This window comes from Heteronotia binoei, chromosome 12 (genome assembly GCF_032191835.1).
Source record: "Heteronotia binoei isolate CCM8104 ecotype False Entrance Well chromosome 12, APGP_CSIRO_Hbin_v1, whole genome shotgun sequence".
NCBI lineage: Eukaryota > Metazoa > Chordata > Lepidosauria > Squamata > Gekkonidae > Heteronotia > Heteronotia binoei.
This window is the reverse complement of record NC_083234.1, coordinates 55,475,852-55,492,422: the sequence shown is the minus strand read 5'-3', so window position 1 is coordinate 55,492,422 and position 16,571 is coordinate 55,475,852. Positions and strand designations below refer to the sequence as shown.

General features: G+C 46.3%; 1 protein-coding gene across 1 annotated transcript; it reads left to right on the top strand.

Annotated features, from left to right (window-relative positions):
• The first annotated feature begins 9,965 nt into the window (after window positions 1–9,965).
• On the top strand, window positions 9,966–14,764 carry PHPT1 (phosphohistidine phosphatase 1). Its single transcript, XM_060250877.1, has 3 exons — window positions 9,966–10,379; window positions 12,099–12,223; window positions 14,475–14,764. The coding sequence occupies exons 1-3, from the start codon at window positions 10,235–10,237 to the stop codon at window positions 14,565–14,567; spliced, it is 363 nt and encodes a 120-aa protein (XP_060106860.1). The 5' UTR covers window positions 9,966–10,234; the 3' UTR covers window positions 14,568–14,764.
• The last annotated feature ends 1,807 nt before the right edge of the window (window positions 14,765–16,571 follow it).

The window sequence follows — 16,571 nt, the reverse complement described above, 5'->3', positions numbered from 1 at the left end:
CAGAGATTAGCTTTGACTCCTACTGCTCGGCTCTTGGAGAAAACCAGATTGTCCTTAGTTGTTCTAAACGAGACTTCTCCCTTTCAAGAGCAAGTGAAGGGATGGGACATTCAGCTTATCTTCTATGGTGGTCACAGAAGTTACTAATTGGGGAGGGGGGTATATTTGCATGGGGGGAAGCAGGGTGCAGTTTAGAAAGTGTGTTAAAGGTGTCTTGGAGATTCCTTTCACCCCACCCTGGGTAACTGGTGCATGCTTTGGAAAATGTGATTGTATACAATGCCACCTTTCCAAGTACACATGGGCACTTCTGCCCCCAGTTTTTAACACTATGTATGCACTTCCATTTCTGGGGGCAGCTGGAGAATTGCACTGTCATGGCTTGTAGTAATTGATGTGGAGTAACCAGTCCTACTATGTGGGAAAGTGAGGCAGCCCCTAAAGGTGGCAGAATGGATGTAGGGTCTGATCTGTGGGACACAATCCACTGGGATGTTTTGCTGCGCAACCCTCATTGAGGTGAACAGGAACTTTCCTTCATTTCAATGAAGCTTGTGAAGGAGATTGTCCCAGTGCATTGCTATTCATGAACACAAGTGGGGTGCCTTAGGGATGTTCTGCCTTACAGAGCAAAATGAATGGAGCCAGACTGGGGAAGTAACTATTTCCTCCTCCCATTCAGGCTTCATTGTCCATATTTTTCAAGATCACTTAATGCAAGTCAAAGACCCCATAATGTCCTTCTCACTGTTGGGGGTTGGGGGAAAGGATGAGTTTGACTTTTTCCTCCCACTTTTTGTAGTGTGATAATGAAAGTTTGATTTCATTTGCAAGGATGGAAGGGTTGGTATTTGCTGTTCAGGGTTAACACTGGATGGATTGATTAATACTGGAGTACTAGGGTTTGATCTTGTGGCTCTTGGCTGAATTAACATGGAATCGTTATCCCCACGACAGTGGCAGATGTTGCTTGATGCTCTCAGAGTGTGAATCTGCTGATAGAGGGCGATCTTTTGTAGTTGTGAGCCTTGAGCCAGTGTGGAGATGTCTCCTGAAAGGCTGGAAACAAAAATGACCTGGTGTGTTGCATTGCCTGCATCAATGTTTTAGGCACCCTGGCAACCACGCACCTGGTCTTTCCCTCCCTTCCTTTTTGCATTTGCCTTCCAGTTCCAAGCTACCCTTGCTTGCCTTGACCTGAGCTGGGGCAGGATTTTATTCCTACTCATAGCAGAACCCCTTTTCATTCATCCCCTCCTGTCCACCTCGTCCTTCCAGATGGTGCTGCTGAGTCGCTTTCCTTCTTGGCTTTGCTTGCCATCATGGGGGAGGTGGTGTGTGCCAATATCCCCACTGAAATCCAGGTCAGGAGCCGTAGGAATGGGGATGCGGTTGTCATAGTGATGCTGAACAGCCTCATATCAAAGCACAGTTGTTGGAAGGGCAGTGGAGGAGGGAGAGTGGGGGGGGGGGGGAGGTTCTTCTGTCTTTGGCTTGCAGCTAGCTGCAGAAGGCCACTTCCCTTTGCTATTATTAGCAGAATACCTTTGCTCTCTTTCTTTCTGTCAGGTTAACCGGAAGCTGGGTGGCAGTGCTGCCAGCCGAGATGCCCAAGGCATAAATTCACCTCCAGCAATCCATCTCAAAGCTAGAGAAACATATAAGCTAAGAGAGACTCTGCCAAGTCCCTGATTCCTGTTGCAACAGCACCACAAACTCACCTTGGCAATACCTTCTTTTGGCTTCCATCTGCAATATGGAACTAATAATGCTGGCATACGTTGCAGGGTTGTAAGCTTTTTACACATGCAAGAAATGGTTTGAGAGCTTTCTGAGAAGCAGCTGACTGAGCAGGGAGGGTTGAGCATTATCTGGTTCACCCACGTAGAAGGTGGCAGTGGTGGCAGAATGAGAACTCATCACTTCAGACTACAGGTGGGAGGCTCATGTTTTCAAATGTTGCCGTTTCTCAATCCAACACAAAATGAAGGTAGAGGCGGATAGGCCCATTCTCCCTGCTGCACTTGTTTTCTATTTGCAGAGGGCATTTTACTCAAAAGGACGTTCTGAGTTGACATTTGCTACCTGCTGTCTGAAGTGGGGCGACTGATTCTTCCATGCAAGACCTCTGGCACTTTGTTCTCCTGCACATGCAAATCAGGCCTTGGGCCAAAGAGGTAGGCGGATATGGACTGTCTACTTCCCGTAGGAGTGTTTATTGATCTAACTGGCCCAAGAAACCTTCAGCTGTTCTGCTGCCACTTGGCCACCATTGGTCCCTATAAGAGCGAAGGTCATGGTTCTCTCTACCATGAGTTCCACATGCAGTGTTACATCATCAGTTGCGGCTGCCAACCTTCAGGGGGTGGCTGAAGATCTCCTAGGATTACAACTGATCTCCAGGCAATGTAGATCAGTTCACTTGGAAAAATGGCCACTCTGGAAGGTGGACTCTGGCATTATGCCCATTGAAGTCCCTCCCTTCCCCAAACCCCGCCCTAAGGCTCCACCTTCAAATCTGCCATGTGTTCCCAAACCAGAGCTGTCACATCCTAATTTATTAATATAATAATGTATAGCCCACCTTTTGTCTCACCAAAGTAGGCTCAAAGTGGCTTTTTACTACTAATACCATACATTACTTGAGTTACTTTATACACTCAATAAGCCCCAGCTCAGAGTTATAGTCCCCATATTACAGAGGGATAGATAGGGTGGGGGCAATTGCTTGCCTTAAGGCATTTTGTGGGTTTGAGGATGAACTAAGAGTAGAACCAGGGGCTTTTGGGCATGCAAACTTCAGTGCTATGCTGCATCAGCCATATCACAAGGAAACCTGGGCTGATTAGCAGCTTGCAAAAGCAGTAGCTAGGAGGTGAATAACAGAATCACAGAGTTGGAAGGGGCCATCTAGTCCAACCCCTTCTCAATGCAGGATCAGCCCAGAGCATCCCTGACAAGTGTTTGTCCAGTCACTGCTTAAAGGCTGCCAGTGAGGGGGAGCTCACCACCTCCCTTGGAAGCTGATTCCGCTGTTGAACAACTCCTATGGTGAAAAAAGTTTTTCTTGATATCCAGCTGCTATCTTCCCGCCCTTAATTTAAACCCATTATTGTGAATCCTCTCCTCTGCTTCCAACAGGAACAGCTCCTTGCCCTCCTCTAAGTGACAGCCCTTTAAATACTTAGAGAGAGCAATCATGTCCCCCCTCAGCCTCCTTCTCCAGATTGAACATTCCCAGGTCCCTCAGTGGCTCAGCCTTTCCGCATGGGGCCTGGTCTCCAGGCCCTTGATCATCCTTGTTGCTCTCCTCTACACCTGCTCCATTCTGTCCACATCCTTTTTGAAATGATGTCTCCAGAACTGCACATAATACTCCAGGTGAGCTGGGGAAGAGAAGCTTGGCAGAACTGGGAGCACTGTGGTCAACTGAGGTTATTTGTTGATGCGATAGAAAAGTCATACAAGATGTAGGGCTGAAAGTGTATAAGGCTGAAGTTGGCTTCTGGTGTTGTCTATCAGTAACAAAGTTATTGTGGGACAATTGAGGCACCACCTCAGGTACCGCCTGGATGAGGGCACAAGATGCCTATCTGAGATGTCGCAATATACCAGTATTGCATAAGCTCTTGCTCAGAGGCCTACTGAGGGCAGCAGGTCAGGCTGAGCTGCCCCGCTGAGCTCCTTAGTTCTCTGCATGCAGCCTTATACATTCAATTTATTGGTGGGGAGAGAAAGGGTGGTAAGAGGAAAACAAGGGGTGGTTCCAGTTAGGTGTCTTGTACTGTAGCTTCTGTGTGGAAGTGGTCCCTCTGATTTATGGTACGGAAAAAACACAAATAGAAGCTTACTTGTGTGTATAGAAGAGCCCTGTGGTGCAGAGTGTTAAAGCTGCAGTACTGCAGTCCTAAGCTCTGCTCACGACCTGAGTTCGATCCCCGGTGGAAGCTGGGTTTTCAGGTAGCCGGCTCGAGGTTGTCTCAGCCTTCCATCCTTCCGAGGTCGGTAAAATGAGTACCCAGCTTGCTGGGGGGAAAGTGTAGATGACTGGGGAAGGCAATGGCAAACCACCCCGTAAAAAGTCTGCCTTGAAAACATTGTGAAAGCAACGTCACCTCAGAGTCCGAAACGACTGGTGCTTGCACAGAGGACCTTTCCTTTCCTGTGTGTATAGAAACAACTACTTACAGTGCTATCCACAGCTCCATCTTTGCAGTTCCTTCTTCAATAGGGTAGTACAGAAACCAGGAGCCAAATGAAGCCTCATGGTCATCTTTTTTGTCTCCCCTCAGAGGATGGGGAGGGGGAGAGGAGGTGAGTGGGTGGTTTCCTTGAGGACATACACTCCCATGACCCAGTCTTATCCCCACTACTGAGTTTTAATTTTCTCAGGTCTAGAGGGCTGAAATGAATGTAACTGCAGCACCCAGAGCCAATTGATACTGGCCAAACTGGGCTGTTTCTTTCTGGTGCTTTTTGACATTCAGAACATTAAGACTAGTTTTGTTGGGTCAGAACAAAGTTCCATCTATTTTGCCATGTTTTCAACAGTGGCCGGCCTTTGGAAAGCCCAAAAGAAGGGTGGAAAAGGGAAGGTGTTGTGCCCAGCATCCCAACTGAGCACCTGGTATGTTGCCTTGGAACATGGAGGCTCCACTGAGCAATCATGGTTAATAGCCAGCAATAGACCCATCCGTTTCCATTAATCTGTCTAGCTTGTTTCACAGCAGTATAAGCTGGGGGCCACTGCTGCATCTGGTAGCAAAGCATTCTATAAGTTTAGTAATGCATTGTGTGAAATCTCTTGTCTGTCCAGAACTTTGCTGCCAACCTAAAGTATCAGATGGTCCCAAAACTTCCTACCATTCATTATAAACTTCAGTACTGTTCTGTGATTGGCGATTTGTCATCCTTTAAAGACACACACAATACTTTTACGTTTCCTTCTAGAGACATGTAATTCTTTCACTGTTTTACAGTATCATCCTAAGCAGAATCACATCCTTTTAGATCAATTGAAGTCAATGGGCTTAGAGAGGAGTAACTGCTTCGGACGGCACTGTCAATGGCCATTTCTGTGCCCTTTCCTACTCAATCCTTTTCAAGTGGGGCAGCCAGCAATGCAGGAGGCATCCTCAACTGTGTGCCTGCAAAGATTCAGGACATTTGGATTGCTGTGCTGATTACGGCCACTGCTGCGTAAGATTTAGTTGGGGCAGGCAGGGAAATTAGCTGCCCCAGTTTTCCTTAAGACTAATATGCCACAATCTCAGTTTGGGATGAGAGTTTAAGGCCTCTTTTGTCCTTTGGCTCAGGTGAAAACCTGCACTGAAGGAGTGACCACTGCCCCCCCTCCCCAGATCTGAGCATTATTAAAGGTTCACGCTATTTTGTGTGTGAATGGCAGGGAGGGAGGGGGCAGATGTCTCTCTCAGCTGTGTTTTTTCCATTGCAACATTTCCTCTTTGCCAAATTGTAATGTGCCTGTCAAAAATAGGAGTGTGCATGGGGGCTCAGGCCCAAAGCTTGTAGTGTATGCATGGTAAGGTGGTGGGGGTTGTTTCAGTGAGTAATGGGACGATAATTGAGAATGAACTTGCTGTGGCTCCTAAATGGGTGGTAAAAAGGAGTCTGCCCTTTCTCCCTGGGGGCTGTGGTAATGCGATGCCGTCCTCTCCACACTCTGTCTGGGGCACTCTGGTGTGCTGCAGGAGAACCACTGGTGTCATAGAAAAACAGTGAGGCTGCCTGCTGTATTTCTGCATGATATACTGCTTTCCAATCAGCTTCTGCTAGGGGTTCTTATGCACATCTTAGTAGCTGGTATCACTGCATCATTCTATCCTTCCCAGTGAGACAGAACCTGCCCTTGGGGAGATTGCTTGGTGTTCCTGTTCTGTTCTTGCCTTTTACTAGTTGGGTCTCCATCAGAGGCGGATAATTCTGTTTTGGTCTCCACATCAGATCATTCAGGCACTCCTGGTGTCGAGACCAGCAGAATTTCCTGTCCTCAGAGGAAGAGTGCCCAGAACAGTGACTCATACAGAAATCCAGAAGGCGGATTCCTTGGATGGCAGGCAATTTCCTCTTTTTGTGCTCTAGAAGAAGAAGACGGCAGATTTATACTCAGAGACTCAGAGCGGCTTACAATCTCCTATATCTTCTTCCCCCACAACAGAGATCCTGTAAGGTGGGTGGGGCTGAGAGGGCTCTCACATCAGCTGCCCTTTCAAAGACAACTCCTGCAATAGTTATGGCTAACTCAAGGCCATTCCAGCAGCTGCAAGTGAAGCAGTGGGAAAACCTAGTTCTCCCAGCTAAGAGTCCACACACTTAACCACTACACCAAACCAAATAAAGCATACTTCCAATTTGAATTATAATAATAATAATAATAATAACTTTATTTTTATATCCCGCCCTCCCCCGCCGAAGCGGGCTCAGGGCGGCTAACAGACATGGAGATCCCATGATTCATATAAAACAATGTAAACAATTTTAAATATCTCAATTGCATAATAATAGAGAATTGTTCTCTACCTATCAGAAGACCGGCATAATGTCCTGGATGCGGTAGGGATTAGAAGGGTGTGTGATGGGGTTGATAGCAGAAAAGGTGGGAAATTTGAGGGAGGGGTGGATGATAGTTGCATGGTGGGTGTGCATGGATGGAAATGTGTACCACTGCAATGAGATAATCCTGGGATAGAAGGGAGTAGTATGTGAACAGAAGACAGCAGTACATCCTGGCAAGTGCAGAGAGGATGGGGCTGTTCTGAAGCTAGTTAGGCTTTAGTGCAGTTGCCTTGACTGTATACTTACCCGATTATACTTGGAGGACTTTGAAGCTGCAAATGAGGAGAGTAGAATCACCACCAGAATCAACCAGTTGTCTTGTGAGATAGGGCAGCTGATGGCCTGTTCTGCAGTTGCATTGGCTAATGCCTGTCCAGCATTCTATGCTAACCAGTGTTTGCTTACAATACCACTCATGTGTGGTTTGCCCAAAGGAAGCAGAACTGCTGGAACCGGCAGTCTTTGCAATCAACAGAAAAAAAGATCAACTGAACTAGGGAAAATGGGAGAGTCCAAGGGCTGAATTGCCAGTTTGTGCACTGCCTAGAATTATAATGGAGCAGAAGGGCAGCATTACTAAGAGAAGATATTCTGGGGGGTGGGGGGAGATCTTTCCCTACTGTAGCATCTGGGTGGCCTCACTCCCAATGGTTGTTACATTGTCTCAAGGAAAAAGGTCAAATTGTAGTTGACATAATTCAACCCTGTTTCCCCTTCCTCAGTAATAACTGCACCACAAATATGCTGCAAGGCTCAGTGCTGGGATTCAAAGTGTGAAAGGTCCATCCTCTGCCAGTCTTGAATCTGGGTGCAATATTTTTCAAGACCAGAGACAAGTACGGGTGGTGGTCCATTTGAGGGGGAAAGGGCATTTCCTGTAACCCTTTTCGCCAAAGTTTTGTAGAAGTGTTGTCTTCCCTTCAGCATGTTTGAAAGGTCAGCTGCTAGTCTTGGGATTCTTCTTCATGCACCTAAGCAACCAGCCTGCTGGTGGAGACAATTTGCAACATGGGGACAAAAGAAGAAACTGCTCTACCAAGCCACTGAAAGATGTGAGTCATCTACAAGATCTGGCTGAGCAGCAGAGTCTCCAGATGTGCTGGTTTTTGCAAGACAAGATCATGGGATGTTTAGTGCCAGAGGTATGAGTGGCTTTTTGCAGAAGCTTCTTTTAATGCAGAGTCTTTCCAAAAAGGGCATGCACCCAGGTACCTGGCACTTCTTAATTTCTCTGCCAGTGACCAGGCACCATTTTTCTATGTTGCTCTCTGGTTCATAGGAAAGCCTTCCTACCCCTTGCATTGTCCCCCTCCCCCATTAGCAGGAAGGAAACCCTTTCCCACTGCATAACAGGCACCCTTCCTGATTTATTTGGGGGGGTTTTGCCATGCATTTTAGCTAAGATTGGAACATTTTTCCAAAGAAATAATGTATTATTCTGGCTGCTGTAGAATGTCTTCAATACATTCTGCTAATCGGACCAATCGACCAGCTGGGCCCCACTGCCCCTTTTCCTGGGAGAATTCTGCAGATGCAGGACTGGTTCCTTTGATAAATGCATGGTCTGTTGATTTCCTCTCTTTTTTTACAAAAAAAGAAAAAGAAAAAAATACTGCATTATATTGAAGAATCCCACATTTCCTCTTGTGCAGAGCAGAATTAGGCCTGTATTTTCTCATGGTAACATTGTCAGAGTCCTGCTGGTTTCCCATGGCACAGTTTAAGATATACTTCAGATCTCTATGTAAAAATCTATCTATATATATACATATATAAATGAGAAGAAAAAACTTATTTCCTTTGAATAAATATAAAATGTAACTTGAATGTACAGCTTGTTTATATTTGATTTTTGGAGGGGGTGGTAGCAATAAGTAAGGCAACGGGAAATCATTGGTAAAGGTTGCAAATGGCATGGGATATTGGGGGGGGGGGGGGTTTGGGTTTTATTCCTGATGAATCATTCTGGCGGTGAGAGAGAAATAGAGAGGGAGAGGGGGGATATTTGAAGAGAGATTCTGAGGCTCATAATGATCTTGAAACTCTACCCCTAATCCCCAGATGTGTATTGGCTGGCAGTAATTACATAGTCTGCTTTTTCTTCATTACAACATATGTTCCAAAGCCCCTCTTTTCCTAAATTTTAGGGCTTGAAGCTTGGCACTGGAAGCAAGTTCCAAACAGCTGTCAATGCCAGATACTCCCAACCTTAATTGTAAATCATGGTCCCAATTTTTGCTTATGAAAGTTGCCTGGATTCCATTTTGTTGGTGTGGTTTGCAAATATTGTTGCCTTTCAGGGTTCACCTCCCTTTGCAAACATTCTACAAATTAGATCCAAGTAGTCAGCCGTGTCTCATTTCTATTGAACATGCAGGAACATTCATAGGCATGAACACAGAGGTGAAATTCAGCCTGTAGGCCTGCAGGAGCTGCACTTATAGAAGTGTACTTATAAATAGGGTACAGAATGCTCCAAAGAACTTTTAAATGAATGCAGGACTGGCTCTGACACCATTAATTCAGCAAAGAACAGACAGGGAAGAGCCTTCAGCAATGGCAAAGCATTGTGGTTTGGGGATTACTTGGTCAGAATGAACCTAATTTGTAAGGTTCTCCTCACTGGATGATCATTCATTCAGCAGAGCTTGCCACACCATGCGTGTTTTGAGGATAAAATGGGGCAACTCCCTTGGGAGGAAACTTGAAGAGAGGAACGTAATGGAGGGGAGGAATGCTGCAAATGTGGAATGCTGAGGACTCTGCTTATGCTCAGAGTAGGTTTGGCAACCTGCAGGTGAGGCCTGGCCTTCTCCAGGAATTACAGCTGAGCTCCAGACTAGAGATAAATTCAAGGAAATGGAAGCTTCGGAGAACAGGATCTACTCTATTGTGTGTCATTCTACTGATCTTTCCAACGTTCCCAGGCACCATCCCAGTTAAATCTCCAGGTATTTCCTAAGTCCACCCTGGCAACTATAATTTACAAGATGGCCTGCTTTGACTCTCTCACTCATTGAGAGACAGAAATAAACGATAATAAATTAATCCATATTAAAATATACTCCCTACCGGGGTGGAATTCTAGCAGGATATTAGGCCACACCCCCCCCCGATGTAGCCAATCCTCCAAGAGCTTACAAGGCTCTTTTTTGTAAGCTCTTGGAGGATTGGATACAACGGGGTGTGTGGCCTAATATGCAAAGGAGCTCCTAAAATTCCACCCTTGCCTACCCTCGTTAAATCCATTCCATAAACCAGGCGCCAGCCATCAAGTTTTCTCAGCAAAAGGAAGAAACTGCCACTCCCCCTAAACGGCTAAGGCCGTTCCCATTGGCTCCAACGTGAAGAGGCTCCCGCTCATTCTGATTGGGCGACTAACCTTTCCTGCAGAGAGGAGGGACAAACGCTTCCACCTTTTAGGGGTGCGATTTCCGCTTTTTTTCTCCCGGAGCGTCCGCCTCCTCCATCTCTATTCGCTCGTGAGCCCGGCCTGTTGTTTATCTATTGGACACCCTCAGGACGGAGTAGTTCGACGTTCTGATTGGCTAGGATTGCATCGCGCGCGCGCACAGAGCCTTTTTTTTTTTTGGCTGGCCTTAATTCGGTGCGCGGCGCTCGCTTTCATTTGCGGCCGGTTGTTAAATCGGCGGCGGCGATGGCCGAGGGTGACCTCAACCACGTTCCCGACGTGGACATCGATCCCGACGGCGTCTTCAAGTACGTGCTGATTCGTGTGACGCTGGAGGGGGAGGGGCCAGGCAAAGAGATTGTGCGCGGCTACGCCTGGGCGGAGTATCACGGTGAGCACCGACCAGCGCAGTCCGCCGAAGGGGCGGGATCCTGAGGGAAAGGGGCGTGTCTTATAAAACGGGAGGGGCCGGCTCAGCTTGGGCGGGGCTTCTGCCTTGGGAAGCGTCAGGTTCTGTATGGCATAGCTAAGGGAGAGGAGGTGGTGGGCTCTCCTTCCTTGGAGGTTTTTAAACAGGCTAGATGGCCATCTAACAGCAATGAAGATCTTGTGAATTTAGGTGTTTGTGAGTTTCCTGCATTGTGCAGGGGGTTGGATTAGATGACCCTAGAGGTCCTTTCCAACTCTATGATTCTGTAGGTGGATCTTGGCATGTCTGGGGAGGAGCCAGGTGGGAAGGTGTGTGGCATGGTTAAAGAGGGGCCTTGTAACAGTGGGGTAGGCTTGCCCACCTGGAGGTGGAGGCTGAATAGCTCCTGGCATTACAAATGTTCAGATGGCACAAATCACTTATTTATTACTGATTTTATTATTTATTTTTTTAATCTTTTTATCGCTCTATGCCAACTTGTGCTGTGCTTTGGATGATGCACTGTAGAAGGGGTATAATGCTGTAAAATAATATAATGTCATAAAACAATATACAGACTTTAAATAATTTGATAAGGATTAAAACCAGAGTAAAAGAGATCCAAGATGGCATCTTACAAATTTCTATTCAAATTCTGGACTACATAGCCATTTTCTGGGATGGGGGTACCGGTAATTTAGAACCAGATGTATGGGGGAGAGGAAGAGTGCCAGCCAAAAAATAAAGCATTCATTCCACTTTTTCTGGAGAGAATGGCTGCTTTGGAATGTGAATTGCATGGCATTGTACCCTACAGGATTCCCTCCCATCCATAAACCTCAGTTTTCCAGGCTTCACCTACAAATTTCCGGGTATTTCCAGACCTGGAGATGGCAGCCTTAGGTGGGGTGGAGTTGGCAGCCTCCAGATTACCATATGAAATTAGTCCAGAATAAAAAAAATAATTCATATATTAGACAGTAAGTAGTAATTCATATATTAAATAGTTCCCAAGGGAGCTACAACTTTTCCTTGTGAGACAAAGAGGGACTGGTGTTCTGGTGTAATCATTCCTTATATTGCACAAAAAGTCTTGTTAAAATTTAATATATGAATTGTTTCTTTATTCTGGACTAATTTCATATGATTTTTTGATAGAGACTGGACTTCACGATAGCTTTTGCTTTCGACTACTTCACCTCGGTTTGCCGTGATTCTCTTTTGTGGTTACACAGCCTCCAGATTACGGCAGATCTGCTGGAAATACAAAAGATCAGTTCTCCTTTAAGAGGTGCTTCAATGCACTCCTGTGGATTTTGCATGGAAGGAAAGCGGAGGGAGGGGGCAAACTGAACTCCACTCTTGGGTAAATGGTTGCTTTGGAAAATAAACTCTGTGGTATTAGATCCCATTGGTCCCTCCCATCCTTAAGCTCCAGCCCCCAAATCATCCCAATATTTCCCAATCCAGAGCTGGCAACCCGAAAATGGAGGAGGAAGTGAGGAGTGCTGGTTGGGGTAGGGCTGTAGTACAGTGTGAAGCAGACCTATAATTGCTTGATTGATACACTAGGCCTTCATTGGCATTTCTAGAAACAAGATAGTACTTCCTTTTTCAGCCTGGGAATTAGGCGAGTGATAGGTGTTAAACTGCTGTCTTTAGTAGAAGGGTCTTTAACTTGTTCGCTTTGTGCTTCCTTAGCTGATATTTACGATGAAGTAGCAGAGGAGCTGGAGAAGCAGGGCTTCCGCTGTAAATGCTTGGGTGGCGGCAGGATATCCCACCAGAGCAGCGCCAAGAAGATCCATGTCTATGGCTACTCAGTGGTAAGAAGAGACCTCAAGGAATAAAGGAGGCCTTTAAGAGGCGCCTCAATGCACTCCTGTGGATTTTGCATGTAGGGAAAGCAGGGGGAGGGGGCAATCTGGGGTTCACTCTTGGGTAAGTTTTTATAGGCCACTTTTCTAGCATTCGTAGTGACTACCTAAACCTATAAAAACAGCCTCCTGAACTGTTAATCAGTTGAAATTTAAAAGACTTGCTGCCCTTGTGGCAAACAGCTGGAGTTAGGTGCCTCCTCATAAAGGCAGGTTTTCTGTTGTGGGGGAGGAAGGTAAAGGAGATTGTGAGCCGCTGTGAGACTCTTCGACGTGGAGGGCGGGATATAAATCCAATATCATCATCATCATAAATATAACCACCTTCAACTGCTTTCTAAAGATCAAACGTGGGGGAGGGGCAGGCACATCTCCTTGAAAGAATGTTTTATAATTATGGGGCTGCCACTGAAAAGGCCCTCTCTTGTGTGCCCACCAAATGAGCTTCTTTGGTTAATGGGACAGTCACAAGGGCCTCTTCCCATGAACTTAATTCCCGGGCAGGAACATATGGGAGAAGATGGTCTTTCAGATACTCCAGTTCCAAACTACATATGGCTTTAAAGATCAAAACTAGCACCTTGAATTGGGCTTGGGAGTGAGTTGGTAGCCAGTGTAATTGCTGCAATATTGGCTGGTGGTATAACCACAGAATTCTTTACTAGCTGCAGTCCCTAAACACTCTTCAAGGTAGCCCCATGTAGAGCACATTGCAGTAATTCAGTCTCAATCATGGATCACTGTGCCTAGGTCTGGCTGAACCAGGAACAGTAGCAGCTGATGCACCAGCCAAAGCTGAGCAAAACCCACACAGTTTTCTAAGGCAACTGCTATGAAGTAGCCCTTCCAAGTTGTGAACCTTTTCAAGGGGAGTGTTATGATCCTAGGCCTAGTGAGGGCTGCAGGGAAGCAGGTGTTAGAGTAGCTGCAGGGCCTACATTTCCCAGGATCCCTTCTGTCCCTCTGATTGGGTAGGTGGAAGTTTTGGAGGGAAAACGTGGTCAGTGAAGGCTACAGGGGTGGGTCTGGGAGAAAAGAATAAAAGGCTTAGCTTCAGACAGGGAAGTGTTCTCTCTGGAGAGGCTGCAGTCAGGGTGTTCTTTCTGAAATGGTTGCACCAGGTGAGTTCCCTCACCCAAGGAGTGATGAGTCTGTTGGCATTAGAGGAAGGGAACATATAGTTAGTCACGTTAAGGCTTTTATTATTTCTTTGCACCATCTTTACTGTTGTTTTTCCACTTCCGCTGTTGCACTAATAATTAAAACCCCTTGTTCTGAGCACTCGCAATAAACTTATTATTTTTATACTGCATGGGTCCTCATGTCTGTTTGGTCATCGACAGAAGGCGTTTTGTTAAGAAGGAAGATGGGTGAGTGTGTGGTCTGGGCCCTCCCAGACAGACCCTTACCGGAGTGGTGACAGCTAGTAGAAGACTCTTCCTGGTACCCTGCTTGCGACAGGGAATATAACCCCATCCAAGGCGATCTGAAGTCCCTGGTCTGTTTTTCTATTAACCCAGAGAACCTCTGTCTTGTCAGGATTAAGTTTCATCTTGTTCACCCTTATCCAGCCCATTAGTGACTCTATACACTAGTTCAGAACACTAACAGCATCCTGGGAATTAGGTGGGAAAGAAAGAGAGGCCTGGGTATCATGTGCATAATGGTGATACTGCAGCCCAGACTGCCTGATGACCGCTTCCAGTGGCTTCACATAATATTAAATAGTCTGAAGGGTAAGATGGAACAATTGATTATTGTTCACAAAATGGTAACAAGGTCAGAATGCAAAAGCTGCATTGGGTTTCTTTGTTTTGACGCAAGCATAATTATTGAGTCATTCATTTGGTCCACCTGGATCAATATGGACAGTTCTGACTAACAGCAGTTCTTGAGGACCTTGGGTGGGGAAGGGTCTGTTTTGACATCACTTCCCTGGGATCCTGTAATGGAACATTGAACCTGGTATATTTTGTGTGCAAGACATGCAACATGCTGTGCTCTGAAATGCAAACAAATGCTATAGAGACCCTGTTGAAGCAAAATATACTTGGATTTCAAAAGCACTGGAAGCTTAACCGTGTTTTGGAGTTGTGGGTAGAGTTACCAAAGATACATGGATGTCCTTGAGTTAAGAATAGTAGGCCTTTTCTGTTGAAAAGCATTGCTTGTCTGTAACAGTGGTAATAAATTCTTTCAGGGCTTTGGCAGAGCCAAGCACTCCATATCCACAGAGAAGCTGAAAGCCAGATACCCCGACTATGAGGTCACCTGGGCGGACGAAGGCTACTGACGGCAGCAGATACCACTCCAACGGGTCCTTGACGAACTTGCCTGGCCTGCTCCCTTCCTTGATGGTGCTGCATATACAAACTGCCAAGGGAAATGGGTTGGTTTTCATGCAGATGGATTGCCAGTGTTGTGCCAGTTCCTGGCTGCTTACACCAAGCCTATGTATGAACAGAGAAAAATAAATTATTCCTGCCATGACTCTGGTGCTGTAGTCTCCGCAACACACAAGGCTCTCCACAAATGTACCAGCAAGTTGTTTGTCTTTAGAGAAGGCTTCTGCTCTACATAGGAGAAACCAGACGGGGAGGGGGTTGGGGAACCAGAAATGGGTGCAGACCATACAGAAGTCTGGTCTATGAATGGTTGCAGAAGAGCAATAGCTGTCCAGGCTGCAGGGAAGGTGGCCAAGGCGTTTACTTCTAAACCAAAACAGTTGAGAAATATTAAAATCTGAAATTGAAGGGAACAAGGGTATGCAAGTAAGCTCAAACAACTGCTGTCTCCTGATACCAACCTGTGGGAATGTTAATGATCATTGTGAGAAATGGTCTTTTTCTGAATAAGGGTTCTGCTCATTCTGCTTTTTGTTTGCCTAAGTGTGCATACTCAGACTGTTCACCTTCAGCTCTGCTAACTTTTGGAAGCTGCTTTCCCAGCAGATCAGGCTGGTATCCCCAGGCAAGCCTGATTTTGGAAGCTAAGCAGGGCCAACCCTGGCTAGTACTTATATGGGAGACCATGGAATACCAGGGCTGGGACGCAGAGGCAGGCAAGCAAGGCATCTATCTGAAATATCCAAACCCCAGTAGGGGTCGCCAGAAGTCACATTTTTTTTTAAATTTGTGTTGCTTTTGGATACAGAGACAAACTTAAAAGTATATGGGTAATGACTAGAGGAGAGAATGGGGCAACCTGAAGAAATGCAGGGGCAGAACCTCCGCTTTAGCTAGGAAGCTTTTGGTAGGAGGCATGGAGATGGGAGTGAGGAAACCAAGAGAGCTGATGATAGGAAGTGGGAGCAAAAAGGAAACCCATTAAGGAGATGAGCCATTTCAAGTGGTCAGCATGTGCACACGGTCAAGCCTTGTCTCATCCAGTTTGAATGGTCAATACCAAAATATGAAGCCAGTATAATTTTCGTATAAGTTTCTCATCCAGAGGCAGTTGGATCTTTGCATCAATGCTCAGTTGTGGAAATTTAAATATTTTCAGAATACGCTTGGCATAGTAAAAGGGGTGGGGACCGCAAATACATCTTTGCTGAGTATCTTACCTAAATAATGGACAAGTTCCACTTCAGGCTGCATGTTGCCAGGTTCCTTGAGTGGGGAGGCATATTAGAATGGGGAAGGTCTCGTCTCAAAAAATATGAATCTGTGGGATGAACTAAGACGTGGGGATGCCAGCAACTCTTGAAAGAAGGCAACAGGAAGGAAAAATGATGGACCTGTTTTAAGCTTCACATTGGCATCCAGGGACATATTGAGCTCTCCAGACAAATTGACCCATTCTGGCTTTGCACTTGGGTGCAACCAGCAACCAAGGTATGTTTCCATTCCATGCTTTGTGAAGCCACTGAAAGAATTCCCCAGGGGTGGGGGGTGCCCCCCCCCCTTCGAACTGCTGTGTGTTTTCCAGTAAGGATGAGTCTGTGCTGACCCTGAGGGTTGCAGCCTCTTGCAATGCCTGGACCTAGCTCATGGTTTTATGGCTTGATTGCCCTCACTTGAGCCAAGGGTCCAAGGCCACTTCCTGGGAAGCAGGGGCTGGATTTCTTGGACTTGCTCTGAATGCTGTCCCAGCCCTTGGTGCATGACCGGCCCATGGGGGTCTGGCTATGTTGTCAGTGGCAGGTTTTGCAATCTGTTCGGTTGTGACTGCTAACTAATAAGGTTGTGTCTAAATCAAGGTGCAGTTGTGAACACAAGCATTTAGAGCGGATGGCTAAAGCAGTAAAAACAGTTCCAGGTAGGTAGCCGTGTTGGTCTGAAGGAATAAAACAAAG